This window comes from Dermacentor albipictus, chromosome 1, assembly GCF_038994185.2.
Source record: "Dermacentor albipictus isolate Rhodes 1998 colony chromosome 1, USDA_Dalb.pri_finalv2, whole genome shotgun sequence".
NCBI classification, from domain to species: Eukaryota; Metazoa; Arthropoda; class Arachnida; order Ixodida; family Ixodidae; genus Dermacentor; species Dermacentor albipictus.
In genome coordinates this window covers 479417096-479430483 of record NC_091821.1, presented here as the reverse complement: position 1 = coordinate 479430483, position 13388 = coordinate 479417096, and the positions used below count along the sequence as shown (strand labels likewise).

The 13388-nt window shown below is 50.2% G+C and overlaps 1 protein-coding gene across 1 annotated transcript; it reads right to left on the bottom strand.

Annotated features, from left to right (window-relative positions):
- Positions 1-430: 430 nt before the first annotated feature.
- Positions 431-3144, bottom strand: LOC139059589 (uncharacterized). Its single transcript, XM_070538016.1, has one exon. It carries the CDS (start codon positions 2965-2967, stop codon positions 955-957), a length of 2013 nt encoding a protein of 670 aa, XP_070394117.1. The 5' UTR covers positions 2968-3144; the 3' UTR covers positions 431-954.
- Positions 3145-13388: the final 10244 nt, after the last annotated feature.

Genomic DNA, 13388 nt, shown 5'->3' with positions numbered 1-13388 from the left:
TAGACACCACGCAGGCAGTCGCACCCAACAACAATGCTGGCGATTACCTTCCGGAGGCGTAGAGGATTAGGTCCATGCTCACTGCATGCAGCACGGAGTCAGAGTTGCTAAGTCCTTCTTAACCTCGGCGGCGCCTCCAATTAGTCAGGGACTCGGGCGCCAGGCTCACAATACCTTTTGTACAGCGGTTCGTTTTAAGGCTGGTCTGTGTGACCCGTCGGCGGACTGCGAACATCGTGCGCACAATACTGACTTCCAGCAATCGGCACACGCCCGCCTGGCACCTGCCGCGATGCGTCACCAAACCCCGCGCGTTGCCTGTGACCCCGCATAACACAGCAACTGTCGCCCCGCTGACATGGGGGGAGGTGAACCCCCTCTCTATACACAAAGCACGAGGCCGATTCGTGAGACTTAAGAAGCCGAACAATCAGAGCGACCTTACACGTCCCTCCTAAAGAGTATACTGGGCTTACGATGTTCCCAGCTATACTACAAGAGCCAAAGGGCGCTGTATCATAAGATTTAGGCTCTGAAGGTTCCGTCGTCAAAGAAAATCGACATACGCTGCCCAACACGGGTGCTGCGGAGTCCGTAAGGAACAGGGAAATTAACTGAAAGGACCACAGAAAAAAAACAATTTTCTCTCAGAGAAAAAAAAAAAAAGGCGAAAGCTCAACACATTCATGACAGTGAGCATGCAAAAGAAACACTCATGTATGTACAGGAACACTCCAACGCACTGCACGGCACAACAGCAGTAAAGTAACATATGCAGGTTATATACATAGTATGTCCATAGTCTTATAACCCTCACACACATAGACGACAACAGCCACAGAAAGTTCCACCAAGGCTGAACTGTCCCACGCACACATCCTTCGGGTGAACGGGAACATTCACGCCTGTCCCAGCTGGCATGGCTGTTTCTGTCTATCCTTTCTTTCCTGCTCTTTACTCGATTGGCTCCCACGAACGATTCGAGAGCCTTGACAATGCATCAGCATTGGCGTTACATGTTCCTTTCCGGTGACGCACCGTTACATTGTAGCGCTGTAGTGAAAGCGCCCATCTTGCTAACTTGGCCCCCTGGGGGGTGCTGGTTGTCAAATATGACAATGGGTTATGATCAGAGACAACATTCACCACTGCTCCGAAAAGCCAGTAGTCAAATTTCTTGAGTGCCCAACCTGTGTCAAAGAGGAGTACTTGGTCCCCGACATTAAATTCTTTTGTCCGTGCCCTCCTATCGTAAACTAGAGCATATTTGCTCTGGCACTCGGTGCCTGTCAACTCAGCTACACTCTCGGTTAGTTCTAGCTCCCGCTGACTGGGCACCCCATTGACATCCTGCATCAAACTATTCCCTTGCAATTTAGGGATTTCATCTGTCGTTTCTTCGCAACTTAGACCGCAGTCCGGCTCAGTGTTATCGACCATTTCGACTGATCGGACCCCTGCCCGCGGAATATTTTCCTCTCCAAACTCCTCTTTTTCCTGCGCCCGTAGTAGTTCCCAATCTTCCTTTGACAGCAGGCAGTCAACCCCGTTTGCAAGTTCGTCGGTAACCGCGCACACCAGATCGATCCTCTGCGGTTGTATCACAGCCCCCGGGCGATGCATGCCTACGGGCAGCGTAGCTAGCTTAGCTCGAATGGTGTTTCCGAATGCCGACTCAAGTCTTACTGTTCGTGATGGCTCCTGTAAATCGATGGGCAACATACTTTTACGGACTACCGTTATCTCACTACCTGTGTCCAACACAGCTTCCGTTGCTATATCCCCGCACATGATAGGGATTAGGTCCAGCTTCGACCTCCCCGAGCTAGCATTTTGAGCTACGACATGTACTCTAGCGCTTAGCACCCTTTCTTGCTCTGGTGGAGGTTCTTCACTTACAACAGCAACCTTCTGTACCCTTTGTTTTTGCACAGTCGGTGGCTTCCCCTGCGGTTCTTTATCTGAAGCTTTTGGGCAGTCTCTGGCTAGGTGACCCTGTATATGACACACGTGGCATCTTAAATTTGTCCTCTGCGGGCCAGCTAGTTTTGCGTGCTGCGGCAATGAGGCTGTTGCGGCTGGCTTAGTTGCTCGTCCTTTCCCTTTAGCTTGCTCGAAAGTCTCGAGTACTTTTGCCACCTCCACTGGCTTAAACCAGTCTTCGCCTTCCCGCAAAAGAACATATTCTAGGGCTTCTGAGCTTAGACTAGCTTTCATACGGTCAGCGACCATAAGCTCCGTCATAGCTTCTTTGGTGTTTGCAGTGCGAGACTGAAGGTAATAGGCCAAATAGGTTCTAGCGCGGGACGCGAACTGAGCCCAAGTTTCCTCCTTTCGTTTAGATGCCTTCTCAAACCTCTCCAAGTATTTAGCTGGCGTGAGCTTAAGTTCATCCAATACTGCCTTCTTTACAGTCTCATAATCTGTACATTCCTCGTCATTAAGGCCACGCAACAGATAACGGACCCGCTCGGCCAGCGCAGGCATGATCAAATGTACCCGGCTATGTGCCGGTACTTGAAAAGATGTAAACAACTTTTCGACCTCATCAAACCATATCGGAACGTCAGCGTCACACGGCAACCGGTATGCCTTAAGCACTTTAGCACATTGTGCTATTCCATCCGTGATGGCACCGCGCCGATCGCTTCCTTCCGACACCGAAGGCGGCCTGCTCGACTGCTCGAGCTCCACTCTCCGTAGAGCAATGCGCTCGCACTCTAGCTGTAGGCGCACCTTTTCCAGCTCCAGCTCCAGGCGCCTCACCGCCATGGCCTCTGGATCTGTCGTGCTCGGAGCCTGCGAAGCGCCTTGCGTCTCACTATCCATTTTAGTATCCGACGTCTCAGACTCGGTCTCTCCGATGCGTTGTAGTTCCTGCCGTCTCTGACCCTCTCTTTGTTCAGATGCCGTATCAATGTTTACGTTACCCTCACTCGCATTTGCTGTTCTGCGCGTGAACACCATTAACCTCACTGAACAACAGCCATGCCAACCTAGACAAAACGCAAGGAATCCCGCTCACCCGTTGCTGCTGGGGGCGCCGCCTGACGTCCTCGTCCAGATGAATTGCAACCGTTGCGGAATTGGCTGGTAGCCCTCTGATGCCTTGCGCCTGGCTCGCTGCTCGTTGCTCGTTGTGGGGCTTGCCGATCCTGTCGGCTGCGCCAGTAAAGTTTGGTTCGTTCTCCGTCCTCGCTTCACCGTTGGTACTTGAAGCTTCTCGGACGATGATCGGCAGTGGTTGATCAAACGCAGGCAGGAAACGATGAGCTCAGATGTACAAGAAATATTTATACGTGAACTTTTCTATATACATGGCAGGTAAAACAAATACATTACAAAAGTGAACAACTGAGAAACAAGGTCTCACTCTTCGACTGTCTCAATGACTGTTAGAGCCCAGACTCGTTTTAACGTACATAGTACGGAGGCTCACTGGTCTATCAGCAATCCTGATCTCAGCCAAGTCTAAGGGACAGCATGTCGTCCCGATTTTTATAGCCCAAATATACAAAGAAAAAAAGGCGGTAGGGCCGTTGGCCCGTCCCACAGGTTCAGTTGCCAATCAGAGTCAACCGTTTGTTAAGCCACCACCCACAGGGATGGGCTTACTCTTAAAAATAAACATATTGGAAAACAAAGCTCTTTTCCTTCTTCGCCAAAACTCCGTTGCCCTCTCATTTCTCCGTAGTGAGTGACCGGCTCAGCAAAACACGCCAGGCCCGAACAAGTTATCGCTAGACCGTTTCAAATGCCAACGGCGTCTAGGCTGCACCTGTCTCGGAAGCAGGGGCACCGGCACCACGAAGTGCCGCTGTACTCAAAGTTTGGCCGTCTGGGAGACGGATGACCCTCCTTGTCCTTCAAATTTATTGTCTACAAGACAAAGTTCTTTGAGTGCGTGTTTCCAAGACGCCGTCGTGCGAATGCACTCTTTACGTGCGCACCGCATTCCTACAGCGTGTACGGTAAGCTGGTCTTAGACACCACGCAGGCAGTCGCACCCAACAACAATGCTGGCGATTACCTTCCGGAGGCGTAGAGGATTAGGTCCATGCTCACTGCATGCAGCACGGAGTCAGAGTTGCTAAGTCCTTCTTAACCTCGGCGGCGCCTCCAATTAGTCAGGGACTCGGGCGCCAGGCTCACAATACCTTTTGTACAGCGGTTCGTTTTAAGGCTGGTCTGTGTGACCCGTCGGCGGACTGCGAACATCGTGCGCACAATACTGACTTCCAGCAATCGGCACACGCCCGCCTGGCACCTGCCGCGATGCGTCACCAAACCCCGCGCGTTGCCTGTGACCCCGCATAACACAGCAACTGTCGCCCCGCTGACATGGGGGGAGGTGAACCCCCTCTCTATACACAAAGCACGAGGCCGATTCGTGAGACTTAAGAAGCCGAACAATCAGAGCGACCTTACACAACCCTTATATACAGCTTTCATTGATTACGAGAAAGCGTTTGAGTCTGTCGAAACCTCAGCAGTCATGGAGGCATTACGGAATCAGGGTGTAGACGAGCCGTATGTAAGAATACTGAACGATATCTATAGCGGCTCCACAGCCACCGTAGTCCTCCATAAAGCAAGCAACAAAATCCCAATAAAGAAAGGCGTCAGACAGGGAGATACGATCTCTCCAATGCTATTCACAGAGTGCTTACAGGAGGTATTCAGAGACCTGGATTGGGAAGAATTGGGGATAAAAGTTAATGGAGAATACCTTAGTAACTTGCGATTCGCTGATGATATTGCCTTGCTTAGTAACTCAGGGGACCAATTGCAATGCATGCTCACTGACCTGGAGAGGCAAAGCAGAAGAGTGGGTCTAAAAATTAATCTGCAGAAAACTAAAGTAATGCTTAACAGTCTCGGAAGAGAACAGCAATTTACAATAGGCAGTGAGGCACTGGAAGTCGTAAGGGAATACGTCTACTTAGGGCACGTAGTGACGGCGGATCCGGATCATGAGACGGAAATAATCAGAAGAATAAGAATGGGCTGGGGTGCATTTGGCAGGCATTCTCAGATCATGAACAGCAGGTTGCCATTATCCCTCAAGAGAAAAGTATATAATAGCTGTGTCTTACCAGTACTCACCTACGGGGCAGAAACCTGGAGGCTTACGAACAGGGTTCTACTCAAATTGAGGACGACGCAACGAGCTATGGAAAGAAGACTGATAGGTGTAACGTTAAGGTATAAGAAAAGAGCAGATTGGGTGAGGGAACAAACGCGAGTTAATGACATCTTAGTTGAAATCAAGAAAAAAAATGGGCATGGGCAGGACATGTAATGAGGAGGGAAGATAACCGATGGTCATTAAGGGTTACGGACTGGATCCCAAGGAAAGGGAAGCGTAGCAGGGGGCGGCAGAAAGTTAGGTGGGCGGATGAGATTAAGAAGTTTGCAGGCACGGCATGGCCACAATTAGTACATGACCGGGTTGTTGGAGAAATATGGGAGAGGCCTTTGCCCTGCAGTGGGCGTAACTAGGCTGATGATGATGATGATGACATCAGGCAGAAGCGGCGAAAAAATACTCGCTGCGCTTGCGACCAGTACTCGTTCCAGTTCTGCACTTGGTCAAACTTTCCAAGCGCAGTTCGCAAAGCGCCGAGCACCAGGTGGGCCGCGAACGCCCACTGTGCAGTGTCAGAGCCGTCTCCGTCAGTCTCTTCTAGAGACACGTTGAAAACAGTGCGCGCCAGAGCGCCCAAGCATTCCTGGTAAATTCGAACGCGTTTTGTTTCGACACTGTTCCACTCGCCCTCGCTCACTTCACTGCCAGGAAACGCGGCGCGTATGAGCTCCCTGGCGGGCAGCGCTCCCGGTATTGCAATGGAGTACTCGAGGGGAACCTCGGAGGAATACGCAATCGGTTCGTTTCTCAAAGCCAAGGGAACAAAAACGGTGTTGATATCGGTGTCGTAAAAAAACGCGGCTATCCATTAAGTGCGAAGCGTAGATGTCCTCAATCTCGGGCAAAGGTGTCTCGAGAAGAGTGCCGCGCCGCTGAGATTTCATGCGCATGTAGATAACAGGAAAGTCGATCATTGCGAAGGAGGCGTTCATCTGTTCCATAGACTCTGACAGAACATTGCTGAAACGTTCCGTATGAGCGTAAATCAGCGCGCTCCCTAGCAGCGCACTCAGGCGGCGCTTGTTCTTGCCAGCCATCCAGACTGTGTTTTCTTCTGCCGTTGAAGCGGCCACGACGTCGCTGAGGATCTTGAGCAATACGTCGCCGTCCCGGTCAACGGGCCAGCCGAGCATTTCAGTTTCTATGACGTAAGATGCATACGTCATCACGTCCAGCGTTGCCATCAGACAGCTCTTCACCCTCTTCTTACTGCGGTGTGCCGACCTTCTTATGAAGTCGAGCTTCAATGAGGATCTGAACGTAGACGTACGCGGAGCCGTAGTCTATGCGCCCTTGAAAGAACCCCAAGATTTTTCTGATAGTGTTGAGGCCGTGCACCTTGATTGTCGAGAGGCTCCCCACTTTGTCCTCTTCTGCCAGGCTCCTGTAATGTCTAAAAAGGCCACATACAGCGGTCTGCTTTCTGCTTTTAATCTTTCAATATACTGAGTAAAAACAAACAAGTTATGATCCAAACGCCTACCTATTCTGAAGCCATTCTGAAGCTCTTCCAAAATACCATTATTCTCTGCCCATGCTTGAAGCTTTAATTTGATTGCCTGCATTGCTAGCCTGTTTGTTACCGATGTAATGGTCAACGGTCTATACAAGTGAATTCTGTCTTTCTCCCCCTTACCTTTATAAACTAAATTTATTTTACTTTGTCGCCAACTGTCTGGTATTCGTCTACCTTTTAAAGTTTCTTTGTACTGCTTTCACCAGAGCTTCCTTACTTTTTGGTCCTAGTTCATTTATCAGCCTAACGGGAACCTCGTCTAGCCCTGTGGCTGTGCGCTTAGGAGTTTTCTCTTCCGCTTTCTTCCAGTTTAAATTTGTCAGCACCAGCTCCTTTTCCACTTGGGTCTCTTTCATGCTCTTTTTTTTTTCTTCAAATACAACCTCGTCATTGCCTTGGAAAGATTCGGCTGTTAGTTTTTGGATGTAATTTACTGTCGCTTCTCCTTCCAGTCTGTTTTCATCTTCGTCTAGGATATGTTGTTGTATTGTCGTTGACTTCCTGCCTAATAATTTTATGATTCCAAAATATCCTAGGTGCGGCCTTCTTTTTCTCACGTATTTCTGACAACAAACGTTCACTTTCACCTTTTAATTTTGCTTGCACCAGTATTTGAACCATAGACTTTTTCTAACGGTATACTTCCCATTTACTGGTTACTTCATCCTGTGGCAACTGCGCCTTCTTTGCCTGCCTGTGCTCTCGAGGTGCTTTCTGTCGTTCGGCGATCGCTTCTCGTATCTCCTTGTTCCACCAGCTTTTCGGTTTCTTTTTTCCTTTCCAACGAACATGTTGTTTCTCTTTCCGTATTCCTGTCGTTATTACACGTAGAAGCTCACCATATTTCCACTCTTTACTTGGCCATTTGCCAAGTTCTTCCTCAACTATAGTGACTATATATGCTATTTGTTCAGCGTTCAATGTTGGACTGGCCATTTTGCTCTCCTTGCTCTCTTTCCCAACTCCATATCCCATTTTCAAAATGATGAGTTTATGGTCACTCCCTATGCTGCTAAACCCTTCCTCGTCGATGACCATTTCTCTCAACTTATCATGAATTCCTTCTGTCATCAGACAATAATCAATGGTCGGTTCCCGGTTTCCCACTTCTCACGTGATCTGTCCTTCACACTTAGGCCCTGTATTCACGATCACGAGGTTATGTTGCGCACAAAGGTCTAGAATTGACATCCCGTTATTGTCGGTATAGCCATCTAAATCTGTATGTGGGCATTCATGTCACCTAATACGACAATTTCAGCACCATTCCCGAAACCCTTAATATCAGCGCTTATGCATTCCACTAACTCTATTCTTCCCTGTGCAATTTTTTTCCGGTCCATAAATACGTAACTCCCAGCCAAGATTATTTCCCACTCATTGTACCTGATAACCAAAGATGCTGTTGACATTGTGAATTTACTCTTTTCCATTTGGCTCACTGATCGATGAGCGTTCCAACTCCCCCTCCCTTTCTTTCCGACTTAGTTCTGTTGCACCCTTCCCAAACATAATTCTCAATAACTCGCGGCTCTTCTGAGTCTCTAAGGTGGGTTTCCGTAACCCCATACATCCCTATTTGTTCTCTCAATCTCTGCCCAGTTTTCCTTCCTTCTGCCGCCCTGCATGTTTATGTAGCCTATTACATGGCGAGCTCTTTTTCTTGCTTTTCTCCTTTTTCTCTTATCGAAGGTGATGCTCTTCTGATGTTCCCCTAGGGGACCTACTTCAATACTATCTACTGTGACCTCCTTAGCGCCCACGGGCCCCCTAAAAAACCAACAGCGCGACCACCAAGTCACCAGCCCACTTCTCGTGCTAGCCTGTAATTCAAGTGGATCCCGTCTCGTTTAAAACCACCACAACTTCTCACTTCCCTCTTTACTTCGAAAACCTCGAAGCCTTTCTCTCGGCTCATTTTTCATATCGCCTCATTAGAAGCCACTACGGCTCTTTGTACGTGACTGCCACGTACAGGCACCTCCGGCATCGTGCACACCACGATCTTCACCTGAGGGTATAGCTCGCGCAAGTCGTCCACCCCCTTCGGCAAGCGCTGGGCTAGACCTGGCCCTTTCCTGTTTAGGACGTCATTTAGCCCACCTGCTACTACGACAAGGTTGCGCACGTGGGCATTTTTCGCGAGCTTTTCTTTTTTGCTCGCTCCATGACACAACCCAGTGTCCGCCCTACCTTCCGTGCATCATGCTCCCTGTTTAGCTCATTTTTGAGCTCTTGCACCTGTTTGAGAAGCTCTTCCTGGAAAGTCTCCATTTTCTGCAGCCTAGTATCGACATCACATTGTGTGCCGGTTGATTCGACGCCCTCTCCACTCTCATCCGTCTCCTCATCTGCCTTGAGGGAACCCTCGCGTACTGCCTGCTTTACCGGCTTTCTCGCCATGTATTGCACGGTTTTTTACAAATACTATAATACTATATCAATGCAGAGCGCGTGCCTTTTAGCAAAAACCGATACGCACAGGATCCCAATCCTCAAAATGCCGCAAAGCAACTCTCACCACTGTTTCAAAAACAATGAATGCCGCGGAGACCGAAGGTATGACACGCTCGCGCACGCGCTCAACTACGCGGCCGCGCTCTCACTTTTCTACCCAAATACGCACAATAAAACGACTAATAGCTATTTGTCTTGCCACTTCCGAGCTACCATTTAAAGAGTACAAATACTCAACGTCCCACCCGGCTGCACGTGTTCAAGCACGTGGCACGAAAGGACGCTCTAACCATCCTGCAAAACAAATGTACACGAATCACACCCGCGCACCCGAAATACGAGAGACAAAAATAGGAAAGAAAAAGAAAACCACCCAATTAATATTTAAAGGCAAAAAACCAGCAAATAAAAAGCAGAAGCAAGCTCAAAGCATGGACAAAAAAATGGCTGTGGCTTAGGTAAGGTTAAGCCCAGGATGCGAAGCATACTAGCCTTTATTTTAGTTGTTGAACCACTGTTTAGCCTGGTGAACTGCTGTTGCTTGGCTATATTTGGTTCGGCTAGACGAAGAAACAACTCATGCATTACTTCTTCGCCTTCAAGAGTGGAACGCGACAGCGTTCCCGTCGACCCGCCAAGGGGTGTAAGACAATGGGCTACAGGGCAGCGACTACGCGCCCCGCATTGGACGCGGTGAGCGTCGAGCAAAGCAGCGTTCGGCGCGGCAACGAAATGTGCGCCTGAGCAAGAGACGCACGCCTTAGAAACAGCGCGTTTCTAAGGCAACACCGCATTCACTAGAGGCGCTTTTGTACCGCTTTGAAGCGTTGTACTCGTGGCTCAGTGGTAGCGTCTCCGTCCCACACTCCGGAGACCCTGGTTCGATTCCCACCCAGCCCGTCTTGCAAGAGTTGAGCCAAAGCCACTTCTCCTCTGTCGTGACGTCACGGTGTCACGTGATTTCATGGTCACCGCCGCGCCTGAGGAGCTGGGTTGAGCCCTCGTAATATGCTTCGCATAAAACTTATGATTTCGTCGCCGCCACTGAGCCCCGAAAAGCACGTCCATTCGCCACAAAATCCAAACAATCCACTCTCTTGACAAGGATGGCGCCGCCATCTAGGAGCGATGAAGCCAGGTACTGCATCTGACACTAGCAAGCGCCGACAGAGAGCACTTTGGTAGTCTCAGCATAGCAGAGGCTCCAACGCGGTGCAGCCACTCTAGGCAGTGTAGGCCTTCTGCTGAGGTGTCTGTGCAGTTTCCGCACATGGTCTGTCATATTCGTGTCGGGTTAGCCAGTAACGCCTCGTCGTCTACGGCGCACAGCTTCAACATGCATCAGCAGTGCTTATACGCCGCCTACTGCTTCACTTGCGATGGTAGCAACTAAGAAAACTGCTGCATAAGCGGCTCAGGCGGCACAAGAAGGCAACGAAGTCGACGGGCGGATCTCGCTTTGGATCCGTTGACAGACACGTGATTGCACAGGTCCGCACACTCACTCGCACTCACTTCAAAGGCATGAGTGCGACTGGACGTGAGTGCGTATGAGTGGAGGTGAAGTGAGTTATATTGAGAGTGAGTGCCAGTGAGTTTGCGTGATGTGAGTGCGAGTGAATGTGAATGGAGGTGAGTGCCAGTGAGTGAGAGTGGATGGAGTTGAGTGCGAGTGAATGCGTGTGAGTGGAGGTGAGTGCGAGTGTGGGCCACTAAGTATGGGTGAAGGTGAGTGCCGGTGAGTATGAGTGGAGATGAGTGCGAATGGGAGTGAGTGTTAGTGCCGTGAGTGTGAGTGTAGGTGCGTTCGAGTGCGAGCGAGTGCCTGTGAGTTTGAGTGGAGGTAATTAGTGCCACTGTGTGTGTGAGCGAAAGTGAGTGCGAGTGAATGCCGTGTGAGCGGAAGTGAGTGCGAATGGAGTTCAGTGCGAATGCAAGTGAGTGTGAGCGCAGGCGAGTGCAAGTGAACGCGGTGAGTGTGAGTGGAGGTGAGTGAATGCGAGTGAGTATGAGTGGAGGTGAGTACGAATGCCAGTGAGTGTGAGTGGAAATGAGTGCGAATGGGTGAAAGTAAGTGTGAGTGGAGGTGAGTGCGAATGAATGCGGTGAGTGAGTGGAGGTGAGTGCTAGTGAGTGTGAGTGGATGGAGTTGAGTGCGAGTGAATGCGTGTGAGTGGAGGTGAGTGCGAGTGTGGGCCACTAAGTATGGGTGAAGGTGAGTGCCGGTGAGTATGAGTGGAGATGAGTGCGAATGGGAGTGAGTGTTAGTGCCGTGAGTGTGAGTGTAGGTGCGTTCGAGTGCGAGCGAGTGCCTGTGAGTTTGAGTGGAGGTAATTAGTGCCACTGTGTGTGTGAGCGAAAGTGAGTGCGAGTGAATGCCGTGTGAGCGGAAGTGAGTGCGAATGGAGTTCAGTGTGAATGCAAGTGAGTGTGAGCGCAGGCGAGTGCAAGTGAACGCGGTGAGTGTGAGTGGAGGTGAGTGTGAATGCGAGTGAGTATGAGTGGAGGTGAGTACGAATGCGAGTGGGAGTGTATGTGGAGGTGAGTGCCAGTGAGTGTGAGTGGAAATGAGTGCGAGTGAAGGCGAGTGCGAATGAATGCGGTGGGTGAGTGAAGGTGAGTGCCAGTGAGTGTGAGTGCGAGTGGGTGCAAGTAAGTGAGTGAAAGTGAGTGAATGGAGGTGCGTGCCGTGAGTGCGAATGTGGGTTAGTGCCACTGAGTCTGAGCGAAGGTGAGTGCAAGTGAATGCCTTAAGTGTGAGTCCAAGTGAGTGACTGTGAGTGCCAGGGATAGTGTAGGTGAGTGTGAGTGGAGATTAGTGTGAACGTGAGAGTAAGTGGAGGTGAGCGTAAACGTGAGTAATTGCGGGGCCCGCAAAAAATTACGGTGAGTGAGCGTAAGTGTTGTCCAACGCTGCCTGCCTATGCAGCTCGCATTCATGAATCTGAGCGCGTCGCAATTCAGCCGCCCCAGAGCCGGACCAAATGCTCGCACCTTCGCCGAAGCGACTCGGCACTGGGACACCGTGCATCAAGCAAACTTGCAACACGGTCACCGACCCGCAGGTCGTGCGCCTCTCCCAGCAGCGGACCGGAAGTTCTCGAAAGTGTTTATTAACAACCCGTTAGGGTTCGCTTGAATGGTTTGTGAACGCCTGGGGTTCATGGCGAATTTACGCAGTGCTCCGACGCGTGCAATGCAGCGACTCCGGGGATCTTTCCCGGTCGCACGTCGTTCAACTTTCGCTTGTGTGGCCATTGTGGAGTGGGCACGGTGGCAATGCCTTCGTGGCTCACCAACCCGTTTCTGTTCTACATGCAGTTCGTCACTTTGCTGGACACATCTATGCTTCTTCCGCGGTTTTACCGACGACGCAGTTTACACTATGCACTGTCGACCATGATGGCGTGTGCTGTTTGCCTTACCTAGACAACAGCGTCCCACCGATCTCCGGCTGGCCAACAGCAGCGTCACCTACAGTACCGCCAGAAGATAACAAAAGCACCAAGGATCCAGCTCCCGTCTTCAGTGGGTACGGGATAGTGCTCGCAATGCGTCCGTCGCTCACAAGCTGGTCTCTTCTAGATGCAGTTGGTGCATTCTTGAACGCATAACATGGCAACGCGAAAAAACAAGGACGATGAAAGGAACGTACACAGGACGGTTGCATACTTCCAACTATATTTGAGAAGACGAAAGCTGGCCTATATGAGTGTACACATCAGGTCACGGCGTTCCACACAACTGCGATAAAGAAACTTCAAGCACTTCGATTACAAGCAAACAAAAAGGCCCATCCTGATGCTTTGTTGTCTCTCGGCACTTTAGAAATTCTGCCAACATAGGGTTGATGGAAGCCTTGTACACCAGGTAGTGTGCCTGAGCAGTGGGGGCTACCCATCACATCTAATTTTAAGTTCGTGTGAGCGTGTTTTGCAGAACTTCAAATTTAATGGAAAGAAGAAACAGCCTAGAGCCGAAAAAAAAAAGCCACTTCATGTAATGCCCTACATCCACCGTGTTTCACACAATGTGAACAGAGTTGCCAGTCGGTTTCGGGTAAACGGTTTGTACCACTCCTTGCAAATTGGCCAGAATGTTTGGAATGACGCAGAAAGAAAATCACATTGTGCCAAACGCCACGCGAAGTTCGTCACAGAGTACTATCATAGAGAAAGAAATTCTACAAGAGGGAACACTCGGCGAAAACTGGCAACAGGAAATACGTCATGCTATACGCCGACCGTTTGCTAGCCGCGAGCATCG